Source organism: Thunnus albacares, chromosome 14 (assembly GCF_914725855.1).
Source record: "Thunnus albacares chromosome 14, fThuAlb1.1, whole genome shotgun sequence".
Classification (NCBI taxonomy): Eukaryota; Metazoa; Chordata; class Actinopteri; order Scombriformes; family Scombridae; genus Thunnus; species Thunnus albacares.
In genome coordinates this window covers 7,310,701-7,324,302 of record NC_058119.1, presented here as the reverse complement: position 1 = coordinate 7,324,302, position 13,602 = coordinate 7,310,701, and the positions used below count along the sequence as shown (strand labels likewise).

Sequence of the window (13,602 nt, the reverse complement as noted above, 5' to 3'; positions counted from 1 at the left end):
TGACTTTCATGAGATATATGTAGCCCTATATCTGCAGGCACCTAATGCATCAAAGCTTTGTTCAGAAATAACATGAGGTATTACCAACACAAATATCTGTCAGTCATCTCTTCCCATTTATCTGGCTAATTGAAACTCTGATTCCCTACAGTGATAAAGTATGCTGTCTGCGTATATACTTGGAGCGTCCTCTCCACTCTTGGATGATCCATTCCCTGCGCTCGGTAGCCATATTTCCTCCCTGCCCTGCCTGTCTGATCCTGAGGTGTCATTCTGGGTCACCCTCAGCCCACTTGTCTGATTAACAAAAATAATGCCATGCCCAGAGCAGCATCAGCCTATATTGTCTTCAGCCACAACACTACAACTGTGACTTTGCTTTGATGACCCTCTGCTGCAGCAGCAGCAGCGGCAGCAGCAGCAGCAGCAGCAGCAACAACAATGCCTCTTGCCTTAATCCAGAGCAACAGTTTCTCTCAGATGAATGCAGCCTCCGCAAATTAGTGGCTGCTACACTGTAGCATTGGGCCTGGCACCATGGGCGAGATGTGAGACTTAAATAATTTCTGAGACTGTGGGGGAGTCTAGAGAATGGCAGACAAGCTGACTAATAACACAGGATTCAGTAACAAGGGCTGCTCCGATGGTAATGACTCCTTACTCCTCACCGATACCCTGCGAAAAATATAGTCACCTCAGTCTGAGGTTGGTTAAAAAAACCCTCCTGAAATAATTGCGATACAAAGCATTGGGGGAGCATAATATGGCGTATGGAGGAATTTCTGATATGGGAATAATTAATGGACTCCAAATGCAATAAATCATGTGGACCTCTGGACCTACATAACCTCATTCATTACAAATGTATGAATATACAATCGGCACAGCTCTCATGAGACATAAGATTAATTCAACAAATGGTTTGTTCTGTTTGTTTTTTATTTTAAATCTGGAAAGCTATTTCAAAAGGAGCGCACATCAGATCTCACAAGTGTCATTTGTGCTCTCCTTTGTGGAGGAACATTGTGTGGGAGTCGGGCATATTCACCACTCAGTTATCAGAATAACTCTAATTAGGCTATTTTTAACACATCCTTTTCAACAGCTCTCGGGTGTTTACATTTGCTAATGACAGCCTGAGCAAAAATCATCTATCAGCAAGCATCAGCATCATCGCCCCTGACACATTAACATGAATTCCCTCCCAAGAAAAATGCCACCTAGCCTTTCACTATTTATATAAAGCACAGCTACACTGTGCAGCGTACATGCGTATATATTTATGTGTCATATTTACATTTGCACATTACGTTTCAACCCAAGCAAACTAATTAATAGGCACTGAGGCACATAGTATTTGCTGTTTTTTTGCTTCAGTGAATATCAGACAGCTCTTTCAAGCTGGCGCATTCACCAGAGTACACCCTTTGTAAAAACACTTTTTGCATCCATGTGATTTACATAATTTTCATTTAGTTTAGTCTCAACTTAAAAACACAACCTACATTTGAAGTTTCTCTGCCAAGTAACAGCACTTCTGCTTGAAAAATTACCTTGTTCAGCCTAGATGCCCGAAGAAGAATAATTTTAATATTCATTCAGTGACTCATAGTGGGTCTGAGGTCTTCAGTAGTGGGTTTATGTTCACCTTGTTGTGCTATAATGGCATTTTTTAAATGTCATACTGTATCATCATAATATTCCAAGTGGGATGTACATTTTTTGCGGTTGATATTTGTGTACTGTCATTTCATAAGGGACAGATGACATATACAGGCTGGTTCCTGATGTTACCTTCTGCCATAACAGGCTCTTTTACTCCATCTAGTGATCACTTGGAGGAATCTTTAGAGAAGAAAATAGTTTTTCAAAGGAAATAAACAGTCCCTGGCCCGTCACAAGACGTAATGTAGCATTATCTCAGGAGGGTCATTTCACTAAACCCTGAGGCAGGGCCAAGTCTTTCTCATTATTATTTGCCATCAAAACATATTTGTATGGAGTAATTTTCCAAGGACAACAACCGCCCTTGATGACTTACGAAACATTTTTATTTAGTCAGTGTGATAAATTAGTAGTTGTGGGGTGCCAAAATATAGCAGCTCAGAGGAAACATTGTTGGTCCTGAATGCTCCCCTGGGGTGAATCATTGATGTGTGGCGTCCAAAGTAAACACCAGGAGACGATTATAACATCTTTGCTCTCCATTATTATAACAAATACAGAATAAATGTTGTGCACTGGTATGTGAATCTCTACACCTCCACAACCAAGCAGGTCATGTGACCTCTGTGCATGTCAGTAATTTGATCCAAGCAACAAACAAAGACAGTCTCTGGGCAACTAGCGCTCACTGCATCATTATGCCTGACAGCAGATCTATGACCAGCTCTGTCAACTACACATACACACACACATTGGATTTCTCTACCAGCAATGATGACTACTGTTTTGGATCCCTTTAGGCCGTTCTCTGCAGAGCTGCATGTCATTAGACGGCTGAACTTCAGCCTACACCGTTCTGCTGGTAGAGATGGACTGGAACCTGGAAGCGTTAACTCTCCTGCTCAGCATGCTTCCTTGGCCCCACTCCGAGATGACGTCCCCCTGTTAGACCCATCCTGCGGGCAGCTGAGTGCAGGAGCAGAGGTGGATCTGGGGGTCAAAGGACGAAAGAAATTTATAGATTTCCATCATGTGGCCTCTGCTCTGAGGGTACCCCCAGGTTTCAGAGAGAAGCCTCAAACAGCACCAAACCCCTTTGGTATCTGCACAGAGCTGAGCGAGGACAAGGCCTGGAACTCCAGGAGGATCCCAGATGCAGCCATAAGAGCGAGACTCACTGGTAAAATCACAGGAGATAATATAATAATATTGCAATCATAATTTATATGAGATACTCTGTAGTCATGAAGTTGGACATTATGTATCGATTATTTATACAATTTATCGATTATCAATAATCTATTAATCATTGAAATCATTTTTCAAGTAAAAATGCCAACCATTCTCTGGTTCGAGCTTCTTAAATGTGAAGCTTTGCTTTGTCTTATATGATAGTAAATTGAATATCTTTGATTTTTGGACTGTTGCTCAGATCAAGCAGTTTGAAAATGTCACCTCTCATAAATTGTAACTTTTTAATTTTATAGACCTAAATATTAATTAATCAAGGAAATAATCTGCAATCTATCAATAATGTCTCAATCAATCACTTAATGTTCACAACGAGAAACAGATGCTATTCACAGCAGACATTTTGACTTGTCAAAGCAGGAAAAGCACAGGTGGATTTAATAACATTAATGATGGCTGCAATGCATTTAGATGAGTCAGTTGCAGCGCTCTTGTGCTCGCTCACTGACATGGCTTACTGTAACAATGAATTGAATGGAGCCATGGTTAGTGTTATTATGTACAGCTGTGCTTTTCTGCTTTGACAAGTCAAGTCAAAATGTCTGCTGTGAAAAGAGCAGCAGTGACACCCAAGACACAAGATAAAAAAACACACAGCAAGTCATGAACACATCATATAAATACAAAATACACAAGTAAAAAGAAATTAAAGAGTAATGTAACACCAGGCTGAAAACCACAACCTTCTCTGGTTGAAAGTTTCAAGTGAGAAATGTGCTGTATTGCACCTGTAACCACACCCAACAGTGATGTCACTGTGTCCAGGAGTACACCTGTACATAACGGCAGCAAGGTGATAGTTAAACCACTGAAGGTCAAGACAAACAAGATTTCCAGTGGGCGTTAAGCTACTCTTTAAAAGCATTTTTGAGACAATGAAAAAAAGTAAAATTATGAGTAAATATGTAAAATCTTAAGATATCAAACCTCAACAATATCAATACAAACAAAAAGATGCCACAATTACAATGCTGCTGCCTTAAAAAGGGCCTTAAAGTGGCTCCTGCACATGCCTATACATTGACCTCTGGTGTTATCAAACCATAATATAGTTTTATTCGCTGGCTTTATAGCTCTGCTCTGTGTTTGTGCTCTGTGCTGCCGTGCCCCCTCCTGGTCATTAGACAGCAGTAGTATTTACCTCAGTGTTAATGAGCCATAGTGGATTATAACACAGTGTGATGGCTTCTCCTGCTGCTATTTATTTTTTAAATTTGTTTCCTTGGGCACTACTTGTCCATAAGTATTTTGTTTTTATCATTGTTTAGATACTGTAGGAAGAATAAAGTTGCTTTATTATGTTAATAATATGCAATTTCTGTTTCTAAGTTGGAGCCTTACATGGTGTTGGTATAATATATGTTGGTTTTATTCTGTTATCTGTTAGTAGTATCCAAGAAAAGCTAGGGCTTTACTTCAGACTGTTGGCTAACTGCATAGTTTTAGGACAACTAGCTAATATAACACTTGTTGCTGTGTGCTCTGTGTCTGATAATTACATACTGTTCAGGTCAAATTAGAACCATTTTTGCATCTTAGAGCAGTACAAACACCTAAACACTATCCTTTTAGCCTGATTTTTTTTTGGCATTTCCTGAAATGACCCAGAATATACAAATATTTCAATTTCAATTCCTAGTTTATGTAACATGCAATCATAATATAATGTGATTGTGGAAGTTTTTTTTCTCCATAAACAAATAGTGTAAAACCTAAAGAATACACTCTCTCAGCTCTCTGAAAGCTTCATGAAGGATTAATCCCCCATTTATTTATGGCTGATGGGTATTTATGAATGAAAATTAGATTTGTGGTTCAGAAGTTTGGTATAAAGAGTAATTATGAGAGGATACTGTGAAAGGCAAAAGGATTCATGCACACAGAAACTGGGATGAAAGAGGGGCCAATTTTGGCCCATAGCTGATTTTTGCCCCAGGCCCGCCTCGCGGGGTTATCTGACTTTGAGAGCAGTTTCTTCTGTGCATAGTAATAATTGTAACCCACAACTTGCCTGTATCCCATTGTTGTGTCTTCCTAAGGTTCAGCCCAACCACACTCACTGAAGACACCAACATTATACAGCAGTTTTCCTGATAAAAGCACTGACGCTCAGGTGGGTGATCACTCAATTGACTTTTCTATTGAACTGCATTGCAAAACACTGTTTACTCGCTTAGTATTCACATTCCACATATACTGTGTTTTCCTTATTTTTCCTGTTTAACTCTCTGAGCACATAAACACTCTAAATTGATTTATACATTCAATCTACTGCAGTGCAGATACTGTCAGACATTTGGTCAAACTAATGCTGGCTTGGTTTTTAGACAAATTGGTTATTAGTTTCCTCACTTCACTATCATAACATGAACATATATTAAATATGAAAGAGTAACACATAAACACATACCTCTCTTTGGTTCTCTTGTTAAAAATCGCATCAGCGTACTATTTAGTGGGCAGGCGTTCACTTTGAGAACATAATCATGCTTTATTATTTTGTTTGTGAGTCTGATAATTGAAGTGATGATAATTACCTTAACATGCATTATTTTGTTTTAGGGGAAGCTGTACAGCACTCAGTTGAAGTGAATAGTATAAAGTGTTCTCTAGTGAGCGGAGGCTTGATTAATGCCTGTATTTAAACAGTGTGTGTGTGTGTGTGTGTGTTGAGACGTGGGAGGAGAGTGGTGAATACTGTGCTGAAATATGCAACATTAACATTAAATTGCTTGATTGACTTATTCAGATTCAAGAATGCCTACGTGGATTTTCATACACACAGACTACATCTTGACATTTGTGTTTTTAGACATGCTAGCAGCGGCTCTCAGGCTGACAATGTTGGCCTGCTGGACATTCAGTCCACTTCTTTGGTGTAGACTAAAACAAATAAAAAAATATCTGATGGATTACCATTAAGTGTTGTCCCCATTGTTGTTTCATGAATGCCATGAAATTTGGTGGGCTACACATGTCCATGGTTCATGGTGGATGAATCCTAATAACGCTAGTGATTCCCTGGCCTTAAACAAAATGTATTTTAAGTTAACAATCATACCTGTGACACTAATGACATTCCCAAGAGCCTCAGCTTCACTTTGTGTTAAGTGTGAATTAACAAATGTTAGCATGTTAGCAAGCTAAACTAAGATGGTGAACACGGTAAACATTATACCTGCCTAAAATGAGCATGTTAGCATTGCCATTGTGAACATGTTTTAAGCCTTTCTCTCAAACACTGTTGCACGCCAACTGTTTTGACGGGAAAGAAAAAATTCCAAATTCTCTGATTCCAGCGTCTCAAATGTGAATATTTTCTGGTTTCTTAGTCTTCTATGACAGTAAACTGAATATCAGAACAAGACATTTGAAGACATCACCTTGGTCTCTGGGAAACAGAGATCAACACTTTTCCCCATTTTCTGACATTTTCTGGATCAAATGACTAATCGATTAATTGAGAAAATAATCTACAGATTAATCGATAATGTAAAAAAAAAAAAAAAAGTTACAGCTCTTGCAAAGCCTCACAAAGCCGTTAGCATGGCTGTAGACTCTTCATAGACATTTGTAATTTTGTATTTCCTTTAGGTCTTGATCTTGATATTCTTTTACAATTACTGCAGGAATTTTAACCAGATAAATTTGTGCTTGGTGTCAAATTTGCAGTCATTACAGGCTCTAGAGGTCATTTTAAGATCATTAGGCATGCTGCTGAAAAACTAATACTCTACTTAACCATGTTAGGTTTGATGTGAAAATATAATGCTGATTTTAAAAGTATACACCCATGAATGAACATATTCATTTCTTTCCTCCTTACTCAAGAGAGTAAGGAGGAAAGAAAAATATCAACACTAATTTATTTCCAGTAATAATATCCTATTTTTCTTGGCATTTGCTACCTGATTTTCAAATTGATATAAATAATAACAAAATCTGTAAATTGATTTTTTAAGGATGCCTTCTCTTCTGATCAGAGACTGTGGACAGACAACTCACTGGCAGTTCGACGCTTCAGATACACTTCTGCCACCCAGAGGTCAGAACACTGACCTTAAACTGTCTCCTCTCAGGACGATAGACCTAAACTTACACCTCCCACATAATTTATAATGTCCAGTACACACAGAGACATTTTGCCTTGAGGATTATTGAGAGTGAATAGGTTCTATTTTGTGCTCCAGTGATGTCATCAGGGAACAGTTAGTCCTCTTGTTGTGTTAATTGTTGCTCAATGAAATCATGTAGATGAACTGTAGCTTTGCTTAAATCCTCAAGGATGAATTAGTTCCCCAGTTAACAAGCTGTCCAATACATTTTGTGCAATGAAGGGGGCTGTTTAAGAATCCAAATTAAAGCAAATAAGTTTTGGGAATCAAGTTGATCAATTACACTTAAGGCACTTTGTTCCCTGTTCATTTGCAGGAGTTATGAGGAAGTTGGTTGGGATTCAAAGTTGCCCCGGCGCTTGAAGGCACCGGCAACAACCTGGGAGAAAATGGCTGACCCAGTAAGTGAGCGTCCCTCATCGAGGCGCTACAATAGCCAACCTCAGCTGTGGCAGGTGAGCCATGCAGAACAAACTGTGCCAAGACAAGAGCTCAATTCTTCTCTTTTTCTCCAGTCGTGGGCGTCTCCAGTTTTACACTCATTCCCACAAATGATTTGAGGAAATTTGATTTTTAATAGTGGATTACCTTTGACAGAGGAACAAATACAACATGTCTGGAACTAAATATTTCACAGAAAAGTGTGCTGAAGTAATTAGCCTGTGGTGGCTTTCAGGGAAGGACAAGAATCAAGAAATAAACAATCAATCGAAATCAATGTAATTGAGTTACCTGAGTGTAATTACTGTTAGAATAAAAACAAAACTGATGTTTCTCAAAATTAAAACCACTTTCCTAATAACCCACCCACACAGAAGTTTTTTGTTTTATATTTGGCCTCACTGAAAGAGTGTTGAATGTTAGTTTTCTACAGTTATTTCTCTCAATCCAGCATCTCCTGAAAATCTGTATGTCTGCGCTTTGTTTGTACTGTTATGTGCTATACAGCAATATTCTATTGGGCCTTAAAACATCATCCATCCATTTATTCATTCTCCGCCGCTTATCTATTCCTGTGTTGTGGGCCTTAAGACATGTTTCAACAAAATAACAAGCATATTTCAAACCAATTTTGTCCTGTAGGCACTAAATGTAAAATGCAGTATATAGGCTGGAGGAGACAGATGAAGGATATGTCTGGTGATATTTCATTTCTTATTGTCAACAAGTCCCATTAAAAGACTTAAACCAACAATGAATTGATTAGTGAACTGAAAAAAACAAACAATGAATTGACAAACAAGCACAATTTGTGTGTCTAAAGCCTGATATATATTATTCCACTGAGTCATAGAGTTGTTGTTGTCCAAAAAAGTATTAAAACACATCACTGAGTCACACTGTTGCACTGGCTGACATGTTCCTTCATTAGTAGTTTATTTGGAGTCAATCCCATTAACACCATCCTGCCACCATAAACACTTGCTAGCAGACCAAATGTGTATTAATGTGCCGCTGAATATAGTCCCCAACACATGCAAAATTTACTTCTGTTCTATATTTGTGACTGTATATTAATTTTTAAAGATTTACATCTTCATTAGACATGAAAAGTTGGGAATGAGTGCTACAGACAGAGAACTGAAGTCAGTAAGTATTCAGAGAAGGACTAATTTGTTGAGAAACATATAGAATAAGGCCAGACTTCTCTAAACACTGCATGCAGCACTTAAAAATAGCTCTGACTGACTGGGATTGAGTCATGTCTACCTGTGTGTGTGTGTGTGTGTGTGTGTGTGTGTGTGTGTGTGTGTGTGTGTGTGTGTGTGTGTGTAGGAAAGTGAAGATGTGCAGGCTTATGAGAGAAGACACATTCAAATTGAGTTTCTTAATGTAGATGCCTGATAAATTCTGCTAAAAGATCTGTTGTTCTTTCCAAGTCCGTTGGAGCTGAGTGGAACAGACAGCAGCTTCGATCGAGGAATGATGCCAGGAAACCCATATCATTGTAAGTTTCCAACAACCAGTGACTCTGCGTCTGTTTTCTATTAGCATTCATGTTAATGAGGGGTCTCCTGATTCCTCCTCTTTTCAGCTGCAGTGGATATAGGAGATCAGGTCAAATTCCACTGTACACGTGAGTATTTCATGTTTGAGAGGTTGCCACAACTGCCTTACATGTTAGGATGAGTTCATGAATCCCACACGTTTCTTCAAGCTGGCCTGAGAGCGTATGTGTGTATGTGCTCTGTCCCTGTGTGTTCTCATGTATTTGCAGTGGTACAATCGGCTCTCAAAACATGGATAACATAGACAACATGGAGGAAGACTTCCACCCACTGACCCTAAAGAGGAGCATTGTTCCCCGGTACGCCCCTACAGCACGGTGAGACACACCTCACACACACACACATACAACACATTCAATGTTTTACCCTCCTGTGTTAACTAGGACAGATACTGACAGAGTTGTTCCCTCTTGAAATACCTCTCACAGTGTGATATTCAGTCTCCTGTAACAGATTTTAATAAATAATGCGTAAACGTTTGTTTTTGTGCCAGCCGAGCCACCATCCCTGGTTATACAGGCAAGGCTGTGTACGCTCACTCTGCTGCTGATGCTGCCGTCTCTGTCCCAGCTGTCTGCAGTCCTGCATGCTCCCCCAGGTTAGTCTTCACAGTGAGTCTTATGGAGCCGTTTGAGCTACCATTACCCAATGTTTGTCACCCTTCATCTCTAAAATTTGTGATCCAGTTATGAATGTGTCACCCATGACACAAAGCAAACAACTTATTTTATTGGTTGCCACCAATCATCTTATAAAACTATAAACTACCTTTTTCAAAGGTTTTTGTCATGTTTTTGATATAGTAGAATATAAATATTCTTTGATGTCATCAACTTATAAATCAGTTAACTTATGATCATCAACTTCAAAAGTTTCTCTTATTATTTTATTCTATATTATGTTTAATATTCTGTTGTATGGCACAGAGATTGTTTTCATCCACTTCTAGTCATTATTTACATACATAATGTACATAATAATTTGTAATGTAAATTTCTTAAAGACACAGGACAATAATGATCACAACTGTCCACTGGAGGGCGATCTAATGCACTCCTCTGACATGCCTCAGGTTATGCTCACACTGCACCACCCCGATGTGCTCATATTTTACTACCATTCCTTTGAAAATGAAATACAACTATTAATACTCATCATTAATAATAACACTACAGTGACTTATACTTAGTAAATGAATAATTTAAAATGTGTGACACATTTCTGAGCCTGTATTTATCTAACAGGCAAATTCAGCTCATTTATATAGAGCTTTTTAAAAAGATCTTTTAAAGAAGAAAGAAGCTAAATAGTCCTGAAACAGAGAGAAAAACCTTCTCAAACACTGCAAAAGGTGAGACAATGTTACTGATGTCAAACCAGCCGGCTCTTTAGCCGAATCTACTTAAAATCTTGACTAAACAATTAAAATGCAGCCCCTCACAGAGATTTATTACGAGATCCTTCATTCACAATTCATCTCTGCTACACACACACAAAAAAATCTTATAGCCTGAATAATTGTGTTACAAGTGACAAGAAGAAGAATCAGGGTGCACAGTAACACTTCTAGGCCTGATTAGAGCGACAAAAAAAGATATCTGTTTATTTCAAGGGAAATAACAGAACATAAGATGAGGAAGATTAGGAATGCCTAGTATTGCAGAAGAGCGGCCAAGTAAGTTGAATGGTAGAGTTATAAGAAATCAACTGTTTCTAATGTTCTCAATGTTATATTTTATTTGGAATTATTTTTACCTTTCTTCCTGTTTTGTGCCTGCATCACCTTAAAACATTGTGGCTTTTAGCATCAGCCAAATGTGTACCTTTTTTGAATGAGTGGCCTGGTGAGTTATAAATTAGTGATACGTCGGTGGAGGCTACAGTAATTGGAAGTGTTAAGAAAACAATGGATGTCACTCCTGAAGACAGACAGGCAGGAAATTGGAAGTCTTGGAAAACTGGGGAGAAAATGACAAGAAGGTTAATTAAAAGAACATTTTTGCAAATAGACTTCCGACTTCACCACCAGCTGAAATAAAATGCCTACTTTAACACGTCACGCTCTTGTTTGACTCAAGCAGCAGCAGACAACAAACATCCCTCCTTTCTGGGAGTGCTCTCCGTCTGTTAGGGAGGTATAAACCTGTTTCCTAGTTGGGCCCCAGTTGAGCGAACTTTACCGGCTTTTGGAGCAGGCAGCTCCAGATGGCTGAATCCAGAGCAGCTCGTGGTAATCGTGGTTTTCACAACCCAGATCCATTTTCCTGGAGCCCAACACCCCCTGAGATCTGTTTCCTCTGCTGATTAGGCTGGCCTCCCATATTTTTTCCCCAAAACAGAAAAAAGACAAGCGCTTGGATTGATTAACTGTCTGCTGCAACGGTCAGACATCCTCAGGATTTTTGCCTGCCAGAGCTCACTCGTTACACAAGTGTCTATGGGTATTTTTTTAAGTAGTCAGTCTGCACCAGTCTTATGTGATGTTACACTGTGAATATTCTTGCCCTGTTCTTGGATTTCTACTTGATCCAAAATTATTTATAAATGACTGACATATAAATTCATGATATTTTCACAGAACCATCAAAGAATCAAGGAGTCCTGTTTTCAGCCATGCGGCCCCCCTGTCCCGAATGGTGACCATGACGACCCCCTGCAACCCCTTCCTGAGACCTGCACTTCCTGCCTCACGCACAAACACACGAGGAGACATTAGACAAAGCAGATGAGAAAGTTTTGAAGGTGTCAGCTTCCTTTTTATGCCATCCAATCTGTTTATATGAATACGTCTATAATGATGTGATGTCAGTGACTGATTCGGAGTGAGTTGGAGAATAATGAGATGCCCCATTATCATAATTTCCCTGATTTAGATGAGTGGTTTTCTAACTCTGGGTAGTGAGCTCTTGCATTGTCCTCTTAAACATTCGCTCTCCCACTGACTCACTCACTCATTCACTCACTCAGTGTGTGTGTGTGTGTGTGTGTGTGTGTATTTCAGCCTACATTTTCTGTGTTTCTGTCATGAAGGGCAAAGAGAGGGACAAAACAGAGGAAATACTGTGATGGAAGTAAGGATTTTCTGCACTTATGTTACATATTTGACATTATACAAAACTATGGCAGGTATAATAGATGCATTAGATCCATTTATATATAACGTTTTGTTATTAACCCGAGCTAATTTGCCCAGGAAGCACATATTAAATAGAATATGCAGTCTACACCGCACGCATCATTTAGAGGTGTTAGTTTTCTGTAGATGTGACTGTAATGCGAATCGACATTATTATGAAGTGTCTGCCAGCTATAGCTTTATGTCTGTGGTTTGTGCAGCTTCACGCTTAGACAGGAAATAGGGATGAGCTGGTTTTCCTGTTTCTCTTCATCTATATTTTGTTTAGATTTACATTTCACAAGGATTTCTACTTAAATACTGTTGATTTTGCAATGAGTTTATGGTTGTGTGATCACTAATGCATCACAGTTATAATTCACATCTGAATTATAATACTTTTTTTCTGTCATTCACATTTCAGAGTTATTAATCATACCAACTTAGATTTGTCCTTTCCTTTTCATTGCAGCAAATCTAGTGAGAGCAGTCTAGTTCCTTTTGGCTTATCAGCTCATGGTGATTGACGTCTGGTAACCACCAATAATATGCAGGAAAATCTTGATTTTTAGCCTTAATGTAGGAAACCAGCATCTCTCATTAACCATCTCATCTAATGAGACTCATTTTCACCCTTCTCAAATTTATAAGTGACTGTATTTTCACCGATATATGTCTTTTTTAAGATGTGTGAGACACTTAAAGGAGTATTAGGATATTTAGGGATATATGCTTCTTCGCTTTCTTGCTGAGAGTTGAGTGAGAAGAATGATACCAGTTTAATATGTAAGAGTGGTATTGATCTTCTCGTCAAACTCTTGTCAAAAATGCGATTAAGTGTATTTCCCAAAACGTCAAAATATTTTAGAATTATTTACTACTACTACTGCTACTATTTTATGATTGTGCCCACGTTTCTATGTTTGCTGTTGTGTTTGAGACCAATAAAACTGCATAAACCGTCTCATAGCAGTCATAACTCTATTTGCTTAAAAAGCGCCCTCCTTCTCTTCCTCCTCCTCCTCCTCCTCCTCCTCCTCCTCTGATTTTCCAGCCTGTGGTCTGAATCTCATCACTGGCTCCTTTTCAAAACAGGCTCACAAACATCATGATTGATTCAGCCACTATCCTCCAGGATCTCTCAATGCCTGCCTGGGCTGGAGATTAATTTATTTTCCTCATCTTAATTTTTACTCATCGCCTCTCCATAAAAAGGCTAAATGTCAAGCATGCCTGACTCCTTCTAGTGACACGTCTATTCCAGTAGATAATTACCATAAGGAAATTGATGCTTTAGTGTGCAGAGGGGAATTTAATTTACTCTGACATCCTCAGAGCATAATGCATTCCTAAAGAAAGAGAGTTTTTCAGTTTGCAATTGACTTTTTAGATAAATTGGACTATTTAATGTGATTATCAGTCTTGAACGTCTTTGACTTATTAAGGT

General features: G+C 38.7%; 1 protein-coding gene across 1 annotated transcript; it reads left to right on the top strand.

Annotated features, from left to right (window-relative positions):
• Window positions 1-2,212: 2,212 nt before the first annotated feature.
• On the top strand, window positions 2,213-13,089 carry LOC122997344 (spermatogenesis-associated protein 48). The gene is made up of 11 exons (XM_044373429.1): window positions 2,213-2,845; window positions 4,956-5,029; window positions 6,879-6,961; window positions 7,348-7,486; window positions 8,912-8,979; window positions 9,067-9,108; window positions 9,250-9,357; window positions 9,534-9,638; window positions 11,619-11,782; window positions 12,071-12,111; window positions 12,628-13,089. The coding sequence occupies exons 1-9, from the start codon at window positions 2,437-2,439 to the stop codon at window positions 11,767-11,769; spliced, it is 1,179 nt and encodes a 392-aa protein (XP_044229364.1). The 5' UTR covers window positions 2,213-2,436; the 3' UTR covers window positions 11,770-11,782; window positions 12,071-12,111; window positions 12,628-13,089.
• The last annotated feature ends 513 nt before the right edge of the window (window positions 13,090-13,602 follow it).